This window comes from Podarcis melisellensis (genome assembly GCF_964234715.1).
Source record: "Podarcis melisellensis genome assembly, chromosome: 11".
NCBI lineage: Eukaryota > Metazoa > Chordata > Lepidosauria > Squamata > Lacertidae > Podarcis > Podarcis melisellensis.
The window spans coordinates 54,470,809-54,496,930 of NC_138543.1; the positions used below are offsets into that span (position 1 = coordinate 54,470,809).

The 26,122-nt window shown below is 44.8% G+C and overlaps 2 protein-coding genes across 9 annotated transcripts in view; one reads left to right on the top strand and one right to left on the bottom strand.

Moving 5' to 3' along the window:
- Positions 1–15,626, top strand: part of PIAS2 (protein inhibitor of activated STAT 2) — a 42,081-nt gene extending 26,455 nt beyond the window's left edge. For 4 of the 8 annotated variants that reach the window (XM_081929759.1, XM_081929758.1, XM_081929756.1 and 1 more), the window contains 3 exons: positions 1,295–1,434; positions 1,699–1,736; positions 2,304–3,569. In XM_081929759.1, coding sequence (XP_081785885.1) covers positions 1,295–1,434; positions 1,699–1,736; positions 2,304–2,495 — 370 coding nt within the window. In that variant the 3' untranslated portion in view covers positions 2,496–3,569. Of the gene's footprint in view, positions 1–1,294; positions 1,435–1,698; positions 1,737–2,303; positions 3,570–12,069; positions 12,790–15,441 lie in introns of those variants that run through there. The other 4 variants (XR_014172703.1, XM_081929761.1, XM_081929755.1 and 1 more) reach the window with 4 other exon arrangements.
- Positions 4,828–26,122, bottom strand: LOC309380005 (elongation factor 2-like). Its single transcript, XM_081929638.1, is given in 16 exon segments — positions 4,828–5,196; positions 6,493–6,625; positions 7,381–7,563; positions 8,379–8,732; positions 10,370–10,477; positions 13,412–13,670; positions 13,989–14,184; positions 15,086–15,224; positions 15,510–15,623; positions 16,834–16,939; positions 17,333–17,514; positions 18,600–18,811; positions 20,027–20,208; positions 21,911–22,125; positions 25,887–25,972; positions 25,975–26,122. Coding segments are annotated over 16 exon segments (2,796 nt in total). The 5' UTR covers positions 26,108–26,122; the 3' UTR covers positions 4,828–5,002.

Consider the following 26,122-nt stretch of genomic DNA (forward strand, 5'->3'; position numbering starts at 1 on the left):
CTCTCTCCACTCTACCCCTGCTTTCTTGGAATCCTCTTCTCTGATTATTTCCTGTTTGATTAAAGATGCCCAAACGCAGCTAGCTGTGTTAAGGCAAGCAAAATTCATTTTTGAAGAGTCTGTCTGCAGGCAAATCAAATCCCACCCTGGGTTTAGGAGTTAAGAAATGCTATTGCTTTAGTCTGTTTCAGAGGTAATCTTTCTCTCTACAAAGTGCTCTTCTAGCTCCAGAGTCCAAAATGGTGTGTAAGGTAGTTCATAAAGAAATTCTTGACCTTTTCTTCCTCTTCAAGCAGTGTGGATTACACTGGTTTTGGGCCACTGTAGATTGTACACCTTCGCAAAACAAGAACAGGTTTTGCCAGCTGCTGATCTGTGCACTGAGTTATCTCCCTATGGCCCAGTAGGAGGCAGGTTTTTAGAAGCACGATTTGGCCAGGGCATGGACTCGAAAGGCCCCTCCCAATTCCCATTGGGAACCTGCCTCCTAGTTTCCCAGTCTGCTTTGCTCTGAGGGGATCAATCAGGAGTGATCTTATTGGCACACAAAGTTGTCGCTGGCTGCCTTTTTGGCCAATCTGATCTTTTCCCACAGTGCAGGAGGATCTCTTTGAGTTGCTCTTCCCCACGTACTCCAGAACAGAGGTGGTTAATCATTTTTAGGCTGAGGACAGCATTGACCTATGGGGTTGCATATCAGAGTGGGCGTGGATTTTGCTGTCTACAGCAGGGGTTAGCAGACGTTTCCAGCAGGGGGCTGGTCCACTGTCCCTCAAACCTTGAGGGGGCCAGACTATATTTTTTTTGGGGGGGGGTGAACAAATTCCTATGCCCCACAAATAACCCAGAGGTGCATCTTATATAAAAACACACCTTCTACTCATGTAAAAACACGCTGATTCCCAGACTGTCCGCGGGTCGGATTTAGAAGGCAATTGGGCTGGATCCGGCCCCCGGGCCCTAGTTTGCCTACCCATGGTCTACACAGTTCAGTGTTGGGAGTTTTACTCTGAAGTAACGTCTTTTATGTGCTTGTGTGATTGGATTCTGCTTTTAATATCCTCTTTGACTGCAGCTCTAAAGAATGCATTTAGTGAATTGTCCTGATGGCCTGCCTTGGGCCTTGTGGGCAGGATGAGCATCCGGAGAGAGAAAAAGGAAAATGCTTACAATAAAGACCCTCATTGGTTGTGTGTATTCTGATGACTGAGTCTAAGGGCTCGGCTGTGCACAGCTTACCTTCCTGCTGACTGCTGGGTTGTTTCTGACATTCCACCTTCTGTTTCACTCATAGGGTGCTCATGTATCAGCCGTCTACTGTACGGGTGCCTGCAGTGAGCACAGTGGACCCTTCTGCTATTCCACCCTCATTAACGGACTACTCCGTACCATTCCACCACCCACCAATATCAAGTATTTCATCAGATTTACCTGGTAAGGCTTCTTTTTCTGAACTCAATTCTGTTATCAGTTGGGGCAGACGCGACTTAAGAATCAAATCGGAATAGGATGAGAGGATAAAGGGTAAAGAGAGAGAACCATGTCATCCCGTTTTTATGTCTTCTTGAGCAGGGAGAGGTAAAATAAAATTAATCCTAGGTCTTCCCAGTTCCCGTCACCCTTAGCCCTTGCACCACAACGTAACATTGAGATTTCTCCATGATGCCTCTTTTTTCATTGCAATGTTTTTTCTTCTAGGTTTGGATTTTCTTTCTTTAATCCCAGTTGACCCACAGGTAAATACATTCATTACTAATTATTTACTTGTGCTTTTTTTCTTGCTTAAACTGGAATAATGTAGACATGAGTGAAGTGGGGGAAAACCCTTCTGCTATCTGATTGTTAGATTTGGGGCATTTAAAAAAATTGTGACTGCTCTCCCATGGTAGCATTCGCATCTAAGATTTGAGACTGAACGTTTTAACATCCTCTGCGAGGTGTGGGTTAAAACATGAAGCAGTAGGAATAATTTCTTGAAGAAATGCTTTCATCATTTTAATTTCATTGGCTCCTCCTCTCTTTCCCCTCCCACCCCTTTTAAGCAGACCCATAAAGCAGCACGCTGATGGTTTGTGGTTAGGTTACCAATAAGGATGGCCAATAATGTACCAGGGTGACAGGTTCCTTGTAATCTTAGCATGCCTGTCCAATGGAGAGATTTCAGAGTTGCCCTTTTTGAGCCTTGCGAAAACCGTATTAATGGACCTTGTCTTAACTTTGCTTACTCTAGCTTGGATGCTTGCACTTTTTTCCCCCTGTGTGTTTTGTCTCTCTTCCTTATCTGCACCATTGTTTGTTTCAAGCAGTACTGTCCTCCTATGTTTTTGGATAGTCTCACCTCGACGTTGCCAACAAGCACCACCCCCGGCAACATCATCACCTCCACCAGCCACCACGAGAGCAGCACTCGCGTTAGCTCCTCAGGCCGGAGCGAGACGGCAGTTATCACCAGCAGCAGCGGGAGCAACATTCCTGACATCATCTCTCTGGACTAAAAGCTGGCAAAATCTGCCCATCTGCAACTGCACAGGGCTTGTCCATCCACATGCCTAAATCCCTGGACCATCTGCAACTTGGACCTTATTTGGGGTATTTATTTGAAAGGAGCCAGGGGGAGGGAAATGCTTTGGATTTTTTTTTTTTACCCTCTATGTGGATTGACAGTACCACAAAAAGAGGGTGGGAAACTGACTGGAAGGATTATATTTTTGTTGTCTTGGGGTTTTCCCCCCCTGCTCAGCTTGGGAAGAATGTGGTCAGTTTGAGGACGCCAGCCCATCAAGCTTGCTCTGAAGAAACTGACGTGGGTTTACTATGTGGATTCCAGGGCAGATTCCATATTTTGATTTTATTTTCTCGTTACATTTAGCAATAATGTGAACAGTTTTGTTAAAAATCAAAAAGCACTTAATTTCTCTGGAATAACAGATGAAAGGACAAGAGGAAGTTGGCAATTTCTTCAGTGGAGGACAAACTTTTGTGAAAATAATAGGTGTATAAACTGTTTGCCTCTTTGCTTCTCCAGTTGCTTCACCATCTCCTCCAGAAATCTGGATATATATTTTTTCCTATTTGGAAGCTCATGCTGCTTGCAGAATGTTCAGTTAACAACTGCGAAAAAGGCACAGAAATGTGGGGGGAAAGAATGCTATGCAAAGGTCAGCTTCACAAATCGAATCCATGTTCACAAAACAAAGAATTCAAAACCCAGCAATTAGCTTTCAGGATAGGATTATCGGTTCTCCGTGGATGAAGGAAAAGAATTTCTGCTTCTTCAAGTCCTACAAAATGGCCAGTGCTTCAGATTTGCGTGTGGTGCTAAGCCTCTGCTGAGTCAGCTTGTGTTACGCCATATTTTGTAGCCACAGAAAGAATCTATGCCCATCATGAGGTAGAAACTCTTTTTACAACTGTCCAATCCACATTATTTAAGTCAAGTTGCTGCTAGGAAGATTGATCCTCATTCCCTTTAGAATAGTTATGAGAACGATTTACTTGACTGCATAGATGACATAGCATTTCAGATCTCTACTTTGGAAAAAATAAATAAACCAATTTTGCCATTTGAAGAGGCTAATGAATGCTTTGGGTACCGGGGGTAGGTTTATACTTTGATGTAGCTAGTCCTGGTTCAGATGAGGACATCCTGAAATTGCAGGCGGCTACATGTAGAACATGATTTCATTGATGGAAGATTAACACTTTCAGCTGTATGGCTAAATACTACAGTGCTACTTCTGATTCTTTTACCACACTTGATATTCTGTTGCCATTTTATAGACACATTTGCTTGCAGGAATGAGGAGATACCCAGTAATGGTTACACTTCAGATGTTTCGAAAACTTAAAACCATTGGGTAGAATTTAGTTTTACAGTGGTACATCGGTTTACAAACTTAATCCATTCTGGAAGTTCGTTCTTAAACCGAAACCATTCTTAAACAGAAGCACGCTTTCCTTAATGAGGCCTCCAGCCACTGGGTTCCCTTCCACCGTTCGGCTTCCGTTCTTAGACCAAGGTAAAGTTTGCAAACCAGGACACTACTTCCGGTTTTGCAGAGTTCGTAAACTGAATAGTTCGTAAACCGGGCTGTTCTTAAACCAAGGTACCACTGTGCTCAAGAGTAGACCCACTAAATTAATGGACCTTAACTGTTGAGTTTTGCTCAGGGTAGATTCACTGAAGTGAACAAACTTCAGGTTGAATACCATCTATTGCTTTCAGTGAGCACTGGTATCATTCATTGTTTTCTTTTTCTATTGTACCTCCAAGGATCCCATCCTGCTCTGTATAGCCATCTCAAAAGTCAATTCTTAGCTCACATGATGGGTTTTGCATTGTGCCACTCTTCATGTGCCTGCTAATTTGTACTTATTAAAAGTAACCTGGTATGGGGGGGGTTGACTTTAAAGCAATACCAATAGCTAGTTTGAGACCCCCAGTCCTTGTGCAGCTTGCAGCATTGTAACCGCAGGTCCCTGGAGGTGAGGCAAATTCACTAAATCAGATACTGTCTTTTATTGGAAGTCTCTATCTTACGTTTTTCAGGGTTGAAATACAGCTCTTTGCAAAAGAAATTCTGCAAATAGATGGTTTAGAACTGTACTCAAGTCTCAAACGTGTCTCTAGGGCAGTAGTTCTCATTTGTTAAAGCTACTGTTTGTACGTAATAGGGCAACTGCAAATAAGATAAAGGCCCTCAAGTGATTTTGGAACAAGAGGTCGTAAGGTCTCTGCAAAATGAATTCTGTATCAGTATGGGGCTCTTGATACCAGTGAGGAGTGGGGAAGCCTGCTTACTGCAGAAACAAGAATTTCACCAGATAAGCGGTTCAACACATACTTTTATTTCTCATTAGGTGAACATGACATAATAATTGCTAGATGTTTGGAGTTTTTCTGTTCAGTTTCCCACTCCTTTGCTGGCTTTGTGAAGTAATCCAATTCTGTGATGAAGTTGAGTGCTAAGAATAGGCACCCCTGACCTGGATGAGGTTGCAGTTACAATTTGTCTAGGAAGTTGTCCAGAGGTGGAATACCTTCCTTCAAGCCTTTGCGTTTGCGTGTTTCAGCCACGACTTGGAAGGGTCGTGAATTAGCATCGTAGGGGTCTCCGGGCAAAATCTGCCAGTGATCAAAGACGCACTGTGGGAAAGCCTGGCCACCGGTATTAGATCTCAAATCAGCAGTGAAACCTATGGAATGAAAAAAAATGAGTAACTTGTAGGGGCTAGAACACCCCTTGCGATATCCTCTGTCAGACCTTTCATTCAAACAAAAGTTCTTACTTAGCCACCTTTAGCAAGTTTATCTGACACAGCATTAACAATGCTAAATTCATACAGTGGTGCCTCGCAACACGAAATTAATTCGTTCCGCGAGTTTTTTCTTCTTGCGAGTTTTTCGTCTTGCGAAGCACAGTTTCCCATAGGAATGCATTGAAAATCAATGCGTTCCTATGGAAACCGCTTGCCGGTGCGGAGAAGGGCTTTTCTCCCCACCGCAAGCCTTCAGGACAGGTCCGGGAACAGAGGGAAAGGCGCGCTGCGCTTCTCCTCTGTTCCCGGGGCTTGCGGTGGGAGGAGGGTTTTTCCTCCCCACGCCAACATTCAGAACAGCATTCTGAAAGTTGGCGGTGGCAAGGAAAACCCTCCTCCCACCGCAAGTCTTCAGGACAGCCTTCCGAAGCCTGGCGGGGGGAGGAGGTCTCTCCGCCCCACCGCCAGCCTTCGGAGGAGGTCCGAGGACAGTGGGAAAGACGTGCTGCGCTTCCCCACTGTCCCGGAGATTTCCCTATGGGCTTTCGTCTTGCGAAGGAAGCCCATAGGGAAATTCGTTTTGCAAAGCGCCTCCAAAACGCAAAACCCTTTCGTCTAGCGGGTTTTCCGTCTTGCGAGGCGTTCGTCTTGGGGGGCACCACTGTACCAGCAAGAAAAGCTTGTTCAATCTAGCTTAAATTTCTTTCTTCTTCTACACCTGCCTCTTCCTCGCTGCATTTCTTTACTCCTAAGAGAGGGTTGTCGCTCAGTGGTAGGAGTATCTGTTTAGTATGCAGGAGGCCCTGGGTTCAATCTCTGATACTGCCAAGTAAGGGTTCAGAATCATCACCAGCCTGAAACCCTTGGCAAGCCATTGCCAGTCAGTGAAGGAACTGCTGAACTAAATGGACCGATTGTCTAACTCAGCACAAGTCAGCTTCCTAAATCTAGTATCACTATCCAGAATACAATTTGACTGTTCCTTAACTCTAATGTCCAGTTTCTCATATCTGCTAATTCATCCTGGGTCATTTTCCCTCTTAGGTACTACTCCATTATGGGCAGCTACTTTTCCTGGCAAAGTTGAAAGCAGGAATACTTCAGCCAAGAATGCTAGTTTTTATTTCACTGTATTACAGCGTCCCCCCCAAAACTAGTGACTTAACTGGAAGAATGGTATGAACCACCCAGTGGGATCTGATAAGGTCATGAAATCAGTAGTCAATCTCTTACCAAAAGACTCGTTAACTGGCAGATATGCTTTGACCACAAACATGGGCGTCCCAGCTACTTGGGACTCTTCAAAAACATGGCCACGTTTTCGATTCAGCACACCATAAATGCCTCCAACCACTTGTTCTGGGCACTAGGGAAGAAAGGCAGCTGTTTAGATTTTTCCCCATCAGCTCAAAGGAAGTCCGCAGTATCTCCTTTCATCAACAATTAACTATAAGACACAGGACCTCTTGAATTTCATACTACTAAATTATTTTATTTACAATAAAATGCACTAGAGCAGCACTTAAGGATCTTAATACAAAGACAGCTCCATGTGACATCTTGAATAAAAGCATTTTTGCTCTGGTAGTTAATAAATATACCTTAATAAACCATTATTCAATTTTATGCTGCAAAAGTCTCACCTGACTAAGTAGCAAATTAGCTGCTTTTTTGGTGGCAGACTAGATTTCTTCACTTAAATGGGAAGACAAAACTAAATGATGAAGGCTGCAACCCATACCACGTCCAGTCTAAAGTTGGGGTTACTTCCAGGTAAGCAGGGCAAGAATTGCAGCCTTAGTGAGGAATCAGCCAATGCTGCCAAGGTCCAAGATAGTTAATATGAAACATGCTTAAAAATCATGTTCTTTCATAGTATGTCAAATGAGGCTCTTCAGCTGCGCATTTGTGCACACAGGGCTAGTAGTAAAAACGAAATCTGTTGGGGGTTGAGAGGAATTTCCTAGAAGGCAGCAATAATACTCTTGGTCTAACAGGAGTGGGATAAAACAAGAGTGGACCTGAGTCCACTGTGACAGTGAAATCTCAGAACTGAGAACAGGCGTTTTGATTCCTGCTTCAAAGTCTCAGCAGGGACAACCCACCCGTCCAGTGACATACCTGAATCTCTACAAGATAGATGGGTTCCATCAATCGGGGCTGGGCAGTCAGGGCAGAGGCATACAAAACCCTCCTTGCAGTTGGGATGATTTGCCCACCACCCCGGTGGATGGCATCAGCATGGAGAGTAACATCATGGATGTCAAAGCGAACTCCCCGCATGTTCTCCTCACACAGAACGCCCTGCAAAAGACAACAGTCAAAAGTGGAAAGGAAAAGACTTCTGACTGCAGTACTGTTGGCATCCTAATGCTTAAACTTGTTTTAATTGGCAAAAGAAAAAAGAGTTAAGTTGCTATTTGTGCAGAAATAAAGAAAAACATTACAGAGCATTAAAGTGTTGGGAGGTCTTCCTGCCACTAGAGAGGCTTGCAAATAATAATGAAAAAGCTTAGCATCAAACACCTTATGCACAGCAAAGAAAATTAAGATAGTAGGTGGCGTTTCACAGAAACATTTAATGTGTTTTAAGTCAGTTTGTATCCAAGTGAAACCATTCATAATGCAACAGGTGGGGAATTACCGTATTTTTCGCTCTATAAGACGCACCAGACCATAAGACGCACCTAGTTTTTGGAGGTGGAAAACAAGAAAAAAAATATTCTGAATCTCAGAAGCCAGAACAGCAAGAGGGATCACTGTGCAATGAAAGCAGCAATCCCTCTTGCTGTTCTGGCTTCTGGGATAGCTGCGCAGCCTGCATTCCTCCATAAGACGCACACACATTTCCCCTTACTTTCTAGGAGGGAAAAAGCGAGTCTTATAGAGCAAAAAATACGGTACTTAAAAGCATATGGAACAGCCCTAAACAGAAACATACCACTGAGGTCTGTCAAGCCCAGTACTGGCTGCCTAGGAATCTCTCTTGTCGTTCTACCTCAAATCTTTTTATTTAAAACAAGCCATGAGTTATTAGGGATTGAACCTGAAAGCTGTAAAATTTTCAGAATAATTTCAAACATCTTACGTATCAAATGCTAATTTTATGGCAGACTTGCCTCTTTCGTTGCCCACTGGAATCCGGCGACCACGCTATCCTTTATTTCATTGAGGTACTGGACCCCTTTGGTGATGTCCACCAGGATGTTGGGGCCTGTTCCGTCGGGACCAAAGCACCAGATCTTCCGTGCTTCAGACACATCCCACTCGTACTTCTCGGCCAGATACCGAGCCCGTTGCTTCAGCTCTTGGCGGGAGCTGACATCCCCTTTGTCTATATCTTCTGCCAACCCGTCAGGGAAAGGGCGGGCTTTCATGTACAACCGGTTGTGCTTGTTGGGGGATTTGGACAAGCACATCTGGATCGATTCTTCAGAGACTGTCTCCCGATAAGATACTACCGGGTCTGATTTCTGTTATGTTGCAAAAGAAGAGTGTCAAATAAATTTGAGTCCACTTTACAAATTCATTCTATGCTGAGATCAACCTTTACTACCCGGTTTCACATGTTCATTTCAAGCTAGAGTGACGGAGCATGTCCCCCACTACACATACCAAAATTGGAGCCTCATTATAACATGTGTGGCCCCTAGATGGGGATACATGGCACACCAGGCCAGATATGGCAGTCAGACATCCTCAACAGAGGCAACATCGAGTGTTTTACAGATTTCATTGCCAGATTTAGGCTCTAGCATGAATTACTAGAATTAAAGGTAAAGGTAATGGGACCCCTGACCATTAGGTCCAGTTGTGACCGACTCTGGGATTGCGGCGCTCATCTCGCTTTATTGGCCAAGGGAGCCGGCGTACAGCTTCCGGGACATGTGGCTAGCATGACTGAACCGCTTCTGGCGAACCAGAGCAGCGCACAGAAACGCCATTTACCTTCCCGCTGGAGCGGTATCTATTTATCTACTTGCACTTTGATGTGCTTTCGAACTGCTAGGTTGGCAGGAGCAGGGACCAAACAATGGGAGCTCACTCCATCACGGGGACTCGAACCACCGACCTTCTGATCGGCAAGTCCTAGGCTCTGAGCAATACAGAAGCAGCAACGTGTTTTGACGAGTCATCTAGAAAAAGCTGTGGCTTGAGTTTCCTTGAAATGCTAATGCACACTCACTGTTCCGTTATAAAGTCAAATCCAAATGAATAATCTGATTAAGAAATCTAGGTTCGCCTTGGCAGCTCTACTTTCTTGCTGTGATCATGTCTCTCACCTCTGCAAGCGAATACGGCACCCTGCACCACTGTGGGAGACGACCCTTTGCCTCCAGAGTTGAGAGGGGCAGGAGCTTGTCTCCAGTGCGCTAACCCTCAAATTCCCAGAAAGCAGCACAAGTCTCTTGGCTCTCCAGGTGTCACCTTTGACATCATGGAATACAACCACCCTTCATCTGTACTTCTGAAGTCAGCCTGGTATGGCAGAGAATCTTCATGCTTCTCCAGGCAGAGAAGGAGGGTGGTGGCCCTCCCTGATTCTGTTATTTTGCCAGAGCAAAAAGATGTGCTCAGCCATGGTGAGCTGGCAAGTACACTGGTTAGATGCTGGTTAATAAGCATTTCTACAAGCCATACTGAAATGACTGGGAGAAGAAGGACAAGGGCACAGCAGCAATCTAAAAGTCAATAGGCATTTGCATCTCGTGCTCAGGGATTTATATTCAGAACAAGCATGTTCAAAACCTAGGACCTAATGTAGAAATTAACCTCATTGAGAATCCCAGGCTTATTTCACATCTTTTCTCTCCCCCCGGACCCATCCTCTACCTTTGCCTGTCACTCTCCCACCAAAGGAGGTCCAACCTTTGGAAGCAAAATTAAGTGTACGCAGGGCATATAAAGAGACTAAATTTTCATTATTTTCGGGCTACTGAATTGTATTTTATTTATTAACTTTGTATACTGCCCTATACCCACAGGTCTCATTTTTTTGGCGCAAAACCAGATCCAAATACCTAATTCCCATTTTAAAAAACTCATATTCTCAGTCCATCTGGCATTTTGTTGTTCTAACCCTGCCCACACAGCATGCGAGTTTGCATACCTTGATGGGAATACAGGCATGGTCCTCTTCCAGATCTTTCAGGCAAATTTCCAGATGCAGCTCACCAGCTCCAGCAACGATGTGCTCTCCGGATTCCTCAATAATGCACTGGTGAACAGGAAAAGTTGGTTATTAGGTTGTTTCAGGAGGAAAACGTTATGAAAATCTAGCAGCATTTCCTTATCTGGTAGTTCATGCTGCAGAACGTGCTACAATTCTGCCAAACCGTTTTCAAAAGATCAAAGCATTGGGACTTTCCACAACTGTTATGCAGAAATCATCATGGGAAAAGTTGGGTTGTGATGTGCTTTCCACCCGACCTCCAAGCATTGCACCTACCTGTGAAATGCAAGGTACTGCCAGGTAAAATGCAGCATTTCTAACACTTATGCCATGCTCTGTAGCTTGTGCAGCAGTAGGTTCAAACAGAGCCACCCCACCACACACAAGAAGGGGAGACAAATGCTTCCTAATTTTGAAAACACAAGAAAGAGTACTACCCAAGACCAAGGGCTATCTAGAAATATGCTTGTATTTATTTATCAGAATTATCACATCCCTTCCTGAGAGCTTGGAAGGGGGAACATTGTTTCTGATAAAAATGTGTTTGGACAACAAAACATCCTGCAATTTCAAAGATTCCTACAGAGCTCAGGGATCGTACAGACGTCTTTAAAAGCACAAATCAACAGTGCACTAGCAGTATGGATGTTTGTTGCATTTGAGTTCTTGTCTTCCACACAATGGTTATAACCTCTCACCACAGTGACCACATTCAGAAGTCATAACTACAGTGGTACCTCGGTTTAAGAACAGCCCGGTTTAAGAACGATTCTGTTTACAAACTCCGCAAATAGTGTCCCGGTTTGATAACTTTACTTCGGTCTAAGAACGGAATCCGAACGGTGGAAGGGCACAGGCAGTGGGAGGCCTCATTAGGGAAAGCGTGCCTCAGTTTAAGAACGGTTTCGGTTTAAGAACAAGCTTCCAGAACGGATTAAGTTCGTAAACCAAGGTACCAATGCACAGCTTGTTGCAACAAACATGAACTGTGGTAAGCCTCAAGCTTGTCTGCTTCTCTCCCCATTTCCTTGCGTGTGAGAGATTTCAGTGACATACACCTTAGATTTGATGTCCTGGCTTGTGAACTGTGATTTGTAAAAACCAATTTCTTCATACATGGATGAATCAGGAAGGTGCAATTGGTTATGCCCGGAAGCTTCACATTTTCTTGGGTGAGGGAGAAGATTACAAACCCGAGGTTCGCTAAGTTACTGTAATGCGAAGGGGTAGGAAACCTTTCTTTTCAGGCCAAGGGCCACATCTGATCAACCTTTTCTGGTGCCAAAGGCAAAAGTGGGCAAAGCAACCAATGGTTAATGCTACCTTTGTACAGTAAGCTAGTTTCTACAAACACACACACCCCATCCAGGCAGCCAAGAGACATTTGCAGAGCTCAAAAACACATTCCAGCCAGGCAAAGATATTGAAGGAGGGTATGGAATATGGCTGTTAAGGGGTATGGACCTGGAAAAAGTCCCAAGGGCCAGATAAAAAGGCTACATTTGGCCTCTGGACTCAAAATCCCCGCCTTGCACCATGGCTTTGCATCACCACTGAATACAGGCATTCACTGCCCTCCCCATCCAGTCAGGACCTTTCTTCCTTAGTCACTGCCTGTCCTGTTTATATTCTTCCAGATGCATCTGTAGTAAAAGGGAGCAGCAATTTCTACCATCCTGTCCTTATCACGTGTTAATGAGAAAGGTAAGAACCAATGACGACAGGAAAGGTTTAGTACCAAGTTGTCCCCAAATTTCCCTAACCATTTCAAAACACAGTTTTCTTCTTTAGCTGAAACTCTGCAACAGTTAAAAATTACAGAAACAATACTCTGATTGAATTCAATCTTCTTCAGCTAAGAGAAGGCAGCTTCCTAAAAGTCAGTAAATCTGAAGAGAATTTTGTTACTCTACAACTGAATCATCACTTACTCTGGAGCAAGTGAGAGAAGCTTATTTGGGAAAACGTGTTTTATTTCTTTCGTTTACATCCTATTTTGGAGCACCTTGGTTCCCAGGCAATCTCCCATCCAGACACTGACCAGACCCGCTTAGCCTAAGCAGGGAAGCTGCAAAACGTCCTTTCAGACCACACCCTGCAAAATTAACCTGGTAATAAATCCCTCCTGTATTCATTAGTTTTTGACTTTTATGGCGTGGTGAGGCTTTCTTCCTGGTTGCAACACTACTACAAGTTCCCAACGGATATCATTTCACCCTTTCATTCTGACAATATCCCCATTCTTGGAAGGTACAGTATTTGTGGATGTGCTAGATCTTACACACTTCCCACCCTTCTATTCACAAAGTGGCAGTTATTCAGTCTTCCGGTGGAAGAAACAGAGGCCAAATGAATATTAAGACATAGGCTTGACTACAAATGTTAAGGGCTGGATTGCTTTATCTTGAATAAAGTATGTTTCCGAGTATGTTTCCGAGCACAATTCAAAGTGTTGCTGTTGACCTTTAAAGCCCTAAACGGCCTCGGTCCAGTATACCTGAAGGAGCGTCTCCACCCCCATCATTCTGCCCGGACGCTGAGGTCCAGCGCCGAGGGCCTGCTGGCGGTTCCCTCACTGCGAGAGGACAAGTTACAGGGAACCAGGCAGAGGGCCTTCTTGGTAGTGGCGCCCGCCCTGTGGAATGCCCTTCCAGCAGATGTCAAAGCGATAAACAACTACCTGACATTCAGAAGACATCTTAAGGCAGCCCTGTTCAGGGAAGTTTTTAACGTGTGATATTTTACTGTATTTTTGGTTTTTATGGAAGCCGCCCAGAGTGGCTGGGGAGGCCCAGCCAGATGGGCGGGGTATAAATAATAAATTATTATTATTATTATTGAAATTTCTGTCCGAGTTCTGAGCAAGTCTATAGCTGCTTCCCTTGAGGGGCATGCTTGCAAATGCTATTAACGAAAAACTCTCTTCCAGCAAAGCTCCACTGCAAACCAATAATTCACAAAGTCACAGCTAACACTCACCTGGACCATAGGGTCAGACTTGGCGAGACGCTTTAGACCTTCCACTAGTTTTGGTAGGTCGGCAGGGTTTTTTGCTTCAACTGCAACCCGCACAACTGGGCTAACACTAAATTTCATCACTCTCATGTTGTGGGCATGTTCAAAGGTGGTAATGGTGCCCGTCTTCACCAAAAACTGGTCAACACCAACTAGGCCAACAATGTTGCCACAAGGTACATCCTCAATGGGCTCAACATAACGACCCATCATCAAAATGGTTCTACAAAGACAGAGGATGGGTAACAATCTATTTTATCATCGGAAGTATTTTTTTTTTTAATTTTAGAAAAAAAACCAACCTTTTTACATAAAAGGTATTCTCTCTAATTGCCCTTTTAACTGTCTATCATATCTCTCAGTAATTAAAGTTATATTGGGCATGCCGTAAAGAAAATATTCTCAGAAAAAATAAAAATGCTGCTGCCTCTTATCAGGTTCCCCGCCCCCATAAAACAAAAATATACATATATTATAACATTGTGATTTTTTTTTTTTGCATGCTTCAACTTCCAAAAGAAATGACGCCATCATCATCTACCTTTGAATGGGCTTCAGGTAGAGATCTTCCTTCTTTCCTGGGGTATAGTTTGGCCCCATGATTCGTACTTTCTGGCCTGTGGAAACAATGCCAGAGAAGACCCGCCCAAAGGCATAGAAACGACCTTTGTCAGACGTGGGGACCATTTTGGAGATGTACATCATCAAAGGGCCCTTTGGATCACAGTTCTTAACACCTGCAGCAAAACAATGCACAGATAGTGGCTCACAGGCAGTTCTGAACTCAGCTGAGATATCACGATGGGGGATTTGCCTTCCTTTTAAAAAATGAAACTTACAAATCAGTTATATGTTGCCGATCAATTGGGCACAGGAAACTAACTGGACAAAAGCAAAGTTTATCCAAATACAGTGGTACCTTGGGTTAAGTACTTAATTCGTTCCGGTGGTCCGTTCTTAACCCGAAACCATTCTTAACCTGAGGCGCACTTTTGCTAATGGGGCCTTGTGCTGCCGCCGCACGATTTCCGTTCTCATCCTGGGGCAAAGTTCTCAACCCGAGGTACTACTTCCGGGTTAGCGGAGTTTGTAACCCGAAGTGTTTGTAACCCGAGGTACCACTGTAGGTGAATGAAATGGGAAGTGTGTTTGGTAGAGGGTTGCTTATATAATAGTTCCAAGATAGTTCAGCTGAGGACCTTTAGGAGTGTCAAGTCCTGCTACACCATCAGGTCTCGCTCCCTATTCTTAAAAGATTTGTACAGTGGTACCTTGGGTTAAGAACTTAAATCGTTCCGGAGGTCCGTTCTTAACCTGAAGCACCACTTTAGCTAATGGAGCTTCCAGCTGCCGCTGCACCGCCAGAGCACGATTTCTGTTCTCATCCTGAAGCAAAGTTCTTAACCCAAGGTACTATTTCTGGGTTAGCAGAGTCTGTAACTTGAAGCCTATGTAACCTGACGCGTATGTAACCCGAGGTACCACTGTACAGTCTCGTAAAGGAGAAGGCCAACACCTGCCAATGAACACAGAGCCTAGTATGAATAATGATGGGGAATTAAAAAAAAGATATAGTCAGAAATTTCAAGGGTTTGCAAAGTAGTCATTTTCTGCCTTGGATTGCTAATGTCATCTTACCCATAGCTGCTTCATCATCAGGCGGTCCCTCATACAGAAGTTCACAGCGATATTTCTGCGCCGTAACAGGGGAAGGCAAGTGGATGGTAATCATCTGAAGTAAGGCATCTCCGGCAGGCAGCCAGCGACGCATTACAGCCTGGGAAACAGACATTGAACACAGCTCAAGCTACTGTTTCAGCCTTTAGTTTCTCTGTTTGGTTAATTTGGAAGAGCGATGTTCCTCTTCAGAAATGTGATGTCACTCTTCCAGCGCCCATCTCATAAGAATATATAAAGTTGGCCATGCCTCAGTGCCCCAGGTCATTTCCTGTCGTGCTACCCCAGACTGAACTTGCAACTTTCTGTCTGCAAAGCAGGTGCTGTTGAGCACAGCGGTGCCAAAAGGGACACAGAGACACAGACACACACGGTTTCAAAGTACCTTGAGCAGTGGCTTCCCCTCCTTTTCTCGGTCTTCAGCATCCAGCTTGATGTCCAGTTTCTCTATCAGTTTGGATGCTTCTTCCTTCTTAAAGTTCATAATGGCATCGAAGACCTACACAGCGAAATTATGTTACAGAGATTTTGTTTGCCCAATCGATCTAGCATGCCATCAATCAGCTGCCGATAACAGAGTGTTGAATGAAAGTCAAGCCAAATGAGGATTTCCTCTACGTCACTTTAGAAGAGTTTGGATTTGATATCCCGCTTTATCAGTACCCAAAGGAGTCTCAAAGCGGCTAACATTCTCCTTTCCCTTCCTCCCCCACAACAAACACTCTGTGAGGTGAGTGGGGCTGAGAGACGTCAGAGAAGTGTGACTAGCCCAAGGTCACCCAGCAGCTGCAAGTGGAGGAGCGGGGAAGCGAACCCGGTTCCCCAGATTACGAGTCCACCGCTTTTAACCACTACACCACACTGGCTCTCATATTTAAGAGACAGGTGTTGTCACATAGTTTAATTAATTCAGGTGCTCTTAATCTGTGACCTGTAATCATTTGGGGGGGGGGGGAGGAATGAGTGGATTTGATCCACCCCCTTGTTGTCATTCTCTTTGCCCACCAAAAGTTGGAAGGTAACTGCATCAAGCAAGGAGTCTCCTGTACCTTGGAAAATCAGGGTTCAGGAGCCACTATGGCTACAGAACGTCTCTTGCTTCTAACAGTTGCCCTCCAACTCGTACAGGGGGAAGAATGCTGATGAGGTGGAGCCTGCACAACTATCCTCACAGCATTACTACAACTTGAAGAGGGCTTATGTGACTGGTATACTGGATGCACAGTGCTTCCATGGGCTAAACATGATTTCCACCCAAGGCTGCAGAACAGCAGCTTCCATATCTTATAGCTTGCTACCGATACTCAAGGGCACATTGCATTCTGCAGATCCTGCTAGGTTCATGATTCTGGAAACTTAACACTTTGTCAGTGCACCAGTCAATAAGGTGGTTCCGATAGTATGCTTTAAGGCACATTCATGTCATCGGTTAAACACTCTATAACTTAACTGATGTGTGTTGCACAGGTGTGGGGGAATCAACCTGCTCAGTTAGCTGCTACAAATACATTTACTCCAGGGATGTTTTATCAAGACTAGGGAAGATTGTCTGCTGGCAATAAGTGGCCTGAGGTTTCACATGGATCCTTCACTCTATTCTTCAGCACCCTAAAGAATAGCTCATTCTTGGGAGTTCTCCTATCAGATTGAGGGAGGGAATAATTCTCAAGTTTAGGTGATAATACTATTTTTGTCGAACAGAGTTTCACCTTAAAAATAGGATCCAGGATGAGTTGGCAGAAAGTCCGCGGCAATTTCTTGCCGTCAGGGTTGGTTGCCGATTTACTGAATTTTCCATTTGCCGGGTCAAAATACCTAAATTAAAAAGCAAGGCTTATTTTTTTTACATACAGTGAAAAGGTTGAGGAACTGAAAAGGAAATAGAAGCTATCTTCTTTGGACTTTTCAATTCATCAAACAAAGCACCAGTGATCCCGCCATCTCCTACTGCCTGTGTTTCTTAATTTACAAAGCAGAAAAATATCAAATATACACTTACAGTTGTCACAGCCACATTGACAACATTATTTCTAGTTTTTTCAGTACCTAACCACTTTTTAAATATCGTAGGTATTTAGTATCTTGATTTCGTAAGAGGAACAACCAAAACCCATATATGCAAGTACACACCACGGAATGATTGTTTCCTAAACTGACTTATCTGGGTGACACCAACTGCCATGCATAAATATATATTCCCTTACTCACTTGTCTCCCCATAGCTTTTTCATCATGTCTTCTACCTTCTTGGCTCTTTCTGCTGCTGGCAGCTGTGCTTTTTCCCCTTTGGCAGCAAATTTGGCTACATACATCTCGGCAAACTGTTTCAGAGTAAAAGCCCAACCATGCAGGCCAGAGCCAAATCCAACAGTACCAATGACCGGATCAATCTACAAACAGAAGGAGGGAGGGTCTGTTTTTATCACAGGAACACATTAAGAATGCAACCCTAATCATACCTACATTCCACTGAAATCTAGGCGGCTTGTATCAAAATGAGCATCATCTGAGGGCTAACCATTTTGGCTAGTATGTACTTCTTCAGTAGCCACCAAAAAGTGCTTAAAGTGCATTCAATAAATTAAAGACACCGTATTCTGTACCCCACTTATATATTGCCCTTCTCAACATGAGAGGTCTGGAGGGTGGCAACCCAAGAATGGGCCTGCAGTTTTGCCTCGACTACTGATCTGTAGAGCACAAGAGGCAGGTTGGATTGTAGCCTGATCTTGTCCAGAAAAGCAATCTGTGGCAGCCATATCACAGCTTAATCATCACCTATGCTTTAAAACAGGTGCCCTCCAGACACTGTCGGACTTCAATACCCATTAGCCCCAGCCAGATGGCCGATGGTCAGGAATGATGTGATCTGGAGTCCAATGACATCTGTAGGGCCAAAAGTTAGTCACCTCTGCTTAAAAGGGACTCAAGTCAGTTGCAGGGTGTTCATGTGGCTTCTCCAATGAGACAAAAAAAATGCCAATAGTGTTATTTTTCATGGCCTCGCCTGCACAAATAACTGCTCAAACAGGAGCTCTGTAGTAGAAGAGACATTCAAAGTTGCTTTACTCTGAGTCAAAGTACTGGGCTATCTAGCTCAGTAGTGCCTTCTCTGACTAGCCGTAGCTCTCCAAGGTCTCAGCAGAGGAATGTCTTTCTGAGCCCTGATACCAGAGATCCGTTTTTCCCCTCCCAAATTGGAGATGCCAAGGCCTGATTCTGGGGCCTCTGGTGAACGAAGTGAGTGTGCTCTGACAGTGAGCTATGGTTTCTCCCCAAGGAATAGTATAGCCTTGCAAGAGCTGCTCAGAGAAACTGCAGCAGCAAATTCCATAAGCAGGATGCTCTCACGTGAACAGTTTTTGCACAGGTAGGCAAGAAAAATAACTTCTGCGCTAGCTTGGTGTGGCAGGATTTGACCCTTCCAAAAATAGTTTTCAGATCCACTCCAATGTCAACGTTAAGTCCTCTTTACCATAATATTACCCATGGGTCCAGTTTCACCCTCTCCATAAGTGGATATTATAACATTGACGTTTTCTACGATACGCTGGAAGGTCTGGTAAAGTTCTTCCGGCTCCAACTGCAGCTCCAGCAAAGCACGATCCATCTTGTTCATCATCAGCACTGGCTTGATACGCTCAGCAATCGCTTGGCGGAGCACAGTCTCTGTCTGCACACAAACCCCTAGGCAAGAAAGTGGACAGGCAGTGTTTGCTTAGCCTGCTTCCAGAGAAAACCTGTTGCAGCAGAACTGACTGAAGAAAGGTCAGCCCAGGTCTGCCCTGAAAATTTCAACTCAGTGAAGAGAAGGATCAACAAGATGGCTTGCTGCCTAACAACCTGAGGCTATGGGTAACCAATGATTTTACCTGTTTTCATTTAAAAGGTTTAACTACCACCTTAAGTGAACTGACAAGACTGTTAAATACTGCTAAAGCATCACCCTTGCATCCCATAGCATTCAGGCTCTTGCAGACTGCTGAAATTCCATACTCTCGTGTACATTTTGTAAGTCACACAGCTTATTCTGAAACCTTGACGACAGAAATTTTGTTGAGCTTCCTGAGTTGCAGGGAAGCCACCAAACACATTTTGAAGGTCATTTTCACAATGGTAAGGGCTAAACATTTCCTTATTTAAAAGGGTGTGTGTCAAATTCTCAAGGCTAAAAGCCTCAACTATAATAAGGTCTCAGCACACTCTATATAAATTATTAGAAGAGGTTTGCTAGCATTATAGCCCACTTCTTTTCCAAGAGCTGAGGACGACATTTTAGTGCCTCACGACACCCCATGATGTACTTTGGGTTGATAGTCATTCAGTTACCCAAAGCCACCCAGTGAGTTTCACTACTAAGGAGTAGACAGATACTGGGCTTGTCACATCCCTATTGAATCTCCACGCTGTATTGTGTGCACAATGCAGGAACTATGCTTTCAGCTTCCTTTTATTGTAACCTGTGGGCTTAACAGATGGCAGAAGAAACATCAGCCACATGTCACATAAGCATATATTCCAACTTCTAGAATACTTGGGGCTGGTACATATTTAAAAGTGCTGCTCAGACATAAACAGGGATCCACAAATTTTGACCGGCCTTCTTAGCCAACCAAAGATCTCTGGTTGCTAGGTCACTCCTCCTCCCCAAGCAGCAGGATCTTGCCCATGACTTCATGCTATGCCATTGAAACCTTGTGCAATGCAAGAGACAATGTCCTGTTCCACTCACTTGGTAGAAAGGCTGGGATTGTCACCCTCGGGGTCCCTTCCAACTGTGCAATTTCATGATTCTATAAGAGCAGAACTGCAAAATACTAAAAACACAACTTGCTATCTCTTACTGGCTGCCTCACAGATTTCTCACAAGCAATTACAGTTTCCCAGTTTTAGCACACTTACCTGAAACACAGTCAACAACTACAAGAGCACCATCAGTGACACGAAGTGCTGCTGTGACTTCAGAGGAGAAATCCACATGCCCAGGGGAGTCGATTAAATTAATGAGAAAGCCAGAGCCATCTTTGGATTGTTTGATGAAGGCTAAATCATTTTCTGAGAGCTCGTAGTAGAGAGAAATGGCCCTACAAAAGAGATGGAGGGTTTCCCCAAAATCTATTTACATTTATGCATAATTTCAATAAACACCACAGCTGGGGCTTGAGGCACTTTGAACTTGAGGCACTTAGGCTTGAGGTATGTCCCAAGAAGGGGGAACCTGGAGGCAGTCGTACAGATGGTGTTGGATTCCAACTTGCATCAGCCGCAAACAAGCGTGGCTAATGGCCAAGGTTGATGGAACTGGAAGTCCAGTTTTAAGAACTATGTTGAATTCCTCATCCTGCCCTACATGCATTAAGACTAGCTAAGGAGGCACTGCGTAGGGTCCCTGCATTTGTGAAAGTGCAGGTAGCAGAGATCTGTCTCTGTGATGGTTGCATCCCCTCTTTGGATTCCTTCCTTTGGAGAGCTGCGTCCGGTCAACTCTCTTGAGAGTTTTCAGAGGGCAATGAAGAATTCCCTTTTTAGTAAAGCATTCAGTTTCCTGGCACAGCCAACGGGATATTGGTTTTATGTTTTTAACGTCTTTGTTTTCAGCTGCTTATGAATGAGATTTAAAAACTCATTTCCTTGTTAATTTTGCAAAAATATTAAGACTGCCACAAGAACAACATCCTGGAGATGTGGGATATAAATATTAATTAGAGCCAAATCAAACCAAGTACAGTGGAACCTCGTGTTGCAGACGGGATCCGTTCCGGAGGCCCGTCCGTAACACGGAATTGACGCAAGCCGAAGTGCTGCGTCTGTGCACATGCGTGAAGCACGATTCAACGCTGTTGTGCATGCGACGAAACCCAGAAGTAACCCGTTCCGTTACTTCTGGATTGGGATGCAACATGAAAAAAGGTAACCTGAAGCGGATGCAACATGAGGTATGAATGTATATTGAAATTGCTGAGTTGAAATGGGGGGGGTACATTGGATAACATATGGATTCAAGGTCAATACAATGAGCCTGAAACTGTAGCCTTCATTTTCCCTATACATTAAAGGTAAAGGGACCCCATACCATTAGGTCCAGTCGTGACCAACTCTGGAGCTGCTTTATTGGCCGAGGGAGCCGGCGTACAGCTTCCAGGTTATGTGGCCAGCATGACTAAGCCGCTTCTGGCGAACCAGAGCAGTGAAAGGAAACGCCGTTTTACCTTCCCGCCGGAGCGGTACCTATTTATCTACTTGCTTTTGAACTGCTAGGTTAGCAGGAGCAGGGACAAAGCAATGGGAGCTCACCCCGTCACGGGGATTCAAACCGCTGACCTGATCGGCAAGTCCTAGGCTCTGTGGTTTAACCCACAGCACCACTCGCGTCATTACATACATGTAATGCAGTGCCAAAATCATTATGATTTATATCAGTAACTCTGGCCCCTTATGTTTATGGTGTGTGGGTGGGGGGGGTGTACACTAAGGATCACACTCCACACATCTTCTGCCACAACAAACCTGTTAATCTCTAAGTTGCCACAAGACTCCTTATGGTACTTATTGTAACAGGCAGGCAAGGAATCCAACCCTTCTGTAGTTTCTTTGTTTTTTTGTATTTAATAAGAGCAATAACAATAAAAACCCAGCAACCAGCATTTCAATTTGCACAATTAAATCAGTTAAGAGGAAAACCACTGAACTAGACCCAGTTTAAGCCCATTGTCTTAAAACACACCATTTGCAGATGGCTTGTGCTTTACGGCCAAAGCCATTGTGCCCAATGTCAGCAATACTCACGTAGACTTGATTGTGATACATCGTTCCTGCTCATCTTTCCGTGTGTCAGTAAATCGCGTTTCACCAGCTCTGGCTGAAGCTATGATACCCGCTTTACACACCAATGAATCTGTAAGCGTGGACTTGCCATGGTCAACATGAGCAATCACAGACATGTTCCTGATGTTGGACTTTTTGTCCATGATCGCACGGATCTGGTCTATTGTGAAATTCACCTGAGGGGGGAAAGGAAAGAAAGAAAACAAAACTAAGCCTTTCCCCCTACAAAGACAGAAAACACATGCCACCGAATTAACAACAGAGGACAAAGGGGAGGTTTAAGTGCCTTGACTTGTCCTCTACACTGAGCAGAGCTACTAGGATCAGAGGGCAGCCACGGAGGACCAAAAAAGGTGCCCAAGTGACTTTGCTCTTTTCTCTATTATGAGCATGGTAGGGCAGGCAACACCTGTATGTATGGTAGTGAGCCGCAGGGGTTGGAACGGCAGCTTGGGGTTTTTCCCTCCAGACAAAGACCTACATTGAAGTCCAGCTTTGCTGCACAGGACACACTTTTTCTTTCTCATTTTTTTTCTAAATCCACCCACCCTTCTTTCTGTTCTGATGCTTCTGGGAAACGTTTGGGGCCTGTTGAGTCCTAGGGGTAGTATACCTCCTACAAAACTGGAAAACAGAATTGCAAGATGCTACAAAGGATAAAACGAGCCTGTGCCCTGACAGTGGTCTTCACCATGGTTGATTGAGCACCATACAACTAGTTGGAAGCAAGAAGGAAGGGTGAAGCAGTGCAGGGACTTCACGTTACAGCCTATGAACAGTGCCGCCCTTGCCCAGTTTACTGTCTTGGCTAGTAGCAGTCCCTTTGAGGACTGGCAAGCTTGCCCATACTAAATGGCTTGTCAGATTCAGGTGTGCCAAATCAGCATATTTGGCTTTTTAAAAAGCCAAACATATGGGAATGTCCCATAATAAAGTCCTGCTAGGAAGCTGTTTTACTAGAAATGAGGAAAATCCTTGGTTATAGCTTCCCAATAAAGATTCTGAAATGGTAGTCTTCTTATTAATGGCAGCTAGGATGAGAATTTGCCAACTGGAAAAAAACCTAAACCACCATTTAAGCTGTGGAAAATGGGCTATATGGTCAACCGATGAACTTAAGAGGAAGAGAAGGCAGACAGAAATATGGTACGTTTGTAGAAAATTGGAGTTGGTTTGTTTTTATTGGAATAACAAAACACAAAATTTGATCAATTGGGAATATATGATATATACGACAAAAAAACTTTTCATTTGGATATGTGATTAGTGTTACTGTTGTATTTAGCATACAGTTGTTTATTGTTTCTATTATTCAATGAATGCACATTCAATACGCATCCCAAAAAGAAACCAAAAATCCTGTCTGGAAGAACCCTAACAAATGATGAAGGAATAAATACAACTAAAGTTCATTTGAAGAGTAAACCTTTCCAGACAAAACACCTGGCAAGTCCTGGTGTTGTTTACTGGCTGCAATCCTAAGGACACGTAGAATCATAGAAGCATAGAGTTGGAAGAGACCACAAGGGCCATCGAGTCCAACCCCCTGCCAAGCAGGAAACACCATCAGAGCACTCCTGACATATGGTTGTCAAGCCTCTGCTTAAAGACCTCCAAAGAAGGAGACTCCACCACACTCCTTGGCAGCAAATTCCACTGTCAAACAGCTCTCACTGTCAGGAAGTTCTTCCTAATGTTTAGGTGGAATCTTCTTTCTTGTAGTTTGGATCCATTGCTCCGTGTCCGCTTCTCTGGAGCAGCAGAAAACAACCTTTCTCCCTCCTCTATGTGACATCCTTTTATATATTTGAACATGGCTATCATATCACCCCTTAACCTCCTCTTCTCCAGGCTGAACCTGCCCAGCTCCCTTAGCCGTTCCTCATAAGGCATCGTTTCCAGGCCTTTGACCATTTTGGTTGCCCTCCTCTGGACACGTTCCAGTTTGTCAGTGTCCTTCTTGAACTGTGGTGCCCAGAACTGGACACAGTACTTCAGGTGAGGTCTGACCAGAGCAGAATACAGTGGCACTATTACTTCCCTTGATCTAGATGCTATACTCCTATTGATGCAGCCCAGGAGGAAGTCCCATTGTACCTGGGAGGAAGTCCCATTGAACTCACTGGGATTTCCTTAAAGACACACACAGGATCAGGCTGCATAAGCATAATCCAGAAATGTCTCTAGGCCAGGTCACCTCAGCCATGACAACTATGTGCCGCAAGGAAGCAACTTTCTCTCAGACACATCTCCCTTCCCTATCAGAGATCAGGCTGCCTTACCTTAAATGATTGTTGTACGTGTGCTTTGAAGCCCTTTAATGCATTATACCAGGAATACCCAAGGTGGTGCTCTCCAGATCGAGTGGACTACAACTCCCATCACTCCCAGTCAGAATGGTCAGTAGCCCAGGTTGATGGGAGTTATAGTACAAAATGTTTTATATTCTTTTCTAGGGGGCACCACACTGGTTACTCCAGCCCTATACAACGAAGGAGTGCCAACAATATATTGGTAGCTGCAGTCCTACAGTCTCCTCACCAATGATGAAAGCAGGATCGCGGTTCTGTTTCCTTAAATATGCTTGCTACATTCTGCTGCTATTTTAAGCCACAGAGGTGGGGGGGGGAGGATGAAAGGGAAGCAAGCCAAATAAATAAAAGCACCCCTGAAAACCCATTCTTGCAGTGCCTGCTGCAGTATGTGGGTGCCCACCTGGAAGACACAGCTGATCTTCCCAGGGCACCTTACGGAATGAACACAAAACAGCAGTGATGGAAGGCATTTGTTTTTAAAAACACAGTCTTTTCCTTTCATTATCTCAGATTCTGCCACTCCTTAAAACTGCCTCGAGCGCTGTTTCACTGCATTCTGGGGCACCAGTCAGAAAAAAAACACCGCAATGAATATGCAGCAGAGTTCTCTATCACACACACAGGGAAGAAGTGTGTGTATACAAACACACACTCACACAAGAGTCCCTTGCTACCTGAACAATGGAGCCAGGGAGAAAAACATTCCCAAGGAGAAAGCACAGGGAGCCCAGATCTCCAAACAAACATACCCACTTCTCCTTTCCTGTGGCTGTCAAAAATAATAATGACCAGGACATGAAAATGTAAATAAACCTCCTTTCCTGCTGCTGTCAAAAAATGACCCAAACCAAAAAAGGTAAATAAACCACCTTTCGTTATATGGGCAGATATAAATAAGCAGGCAAGAGGCGGGAGACCCTTCAACCTCTTCCCATTATAAAAGAAAACCTTTATTATTGGTATTATTAATGTTATATACAAGAACGTGAGAGCGAAGGAAATCCTCTTTAGAGGGCATAATAGGACAGTTACACAATAGACCTCTGGCTCTCAGCAGCAGGGTGTGTGTGTGACTATTATTATTATTATTATTATTATTGCAAGTTTTGGGATTTTGCATAAATTCCACCTCTGAGCCAAGGCTCTTGCAAACATGAATAATCTCAACCAGCTTTTAGGGCATCCCCGTATTTATACATGCACCCCCCACCTCCAGAAAAAAAATAACCCCCTAAATTCGCATTATGGGCTATAGAGGAGGGTGGGAGGCGAGAAGCCACCCCAATAAAGCTTCCATTCGGCTTGCGAAATATAAGGAGGTCCTACGTGGCCCCCTTTCTGCCCCACGCCTCAGCCAGCGCCCCCTTTCTCCCCACCGGCATCAACCCAGAAGGTGCGCCCTGAGGGGGGGCTTGAGAATGGCGTCACCCCCCCTCCCCTGGCGAGCAGCTGCCCTTAAAAGAAAATGGTCGCCGCCGGTGTGGTGGGGACGGGGGGGGGCGGTGGGAAGAAGGGCCCGTGGCGGGGACGGAGGGCGCCCGCGTCGCGAAACGGAGCCTGGGGGATGTCCCCGGGCCTCCCCGCTCGGGGTATCGAGCCTTCCCCTCCCGGGAACCGCTCACCATTTCGGCGGATGGCTCCGGATAGTCCGGCTCCCTCCTCCCCCGTCCAGGAATCGCCGCCGCCTCAGCCGAAGACGGTGGTGGGCTGGGGGTGTGAGAAAAGCACAGACTCCTAGAATGGACCCTCCGAGCGGGGCGGCCTTCTTGCCTGCGAAGCGGCGTCTATGACCCGCAGCCTCTCGCGCTCGGTTCTGTGAGGGAGGGGCACCCGGCGTTGCCATGGCGCCGGAGCAGCG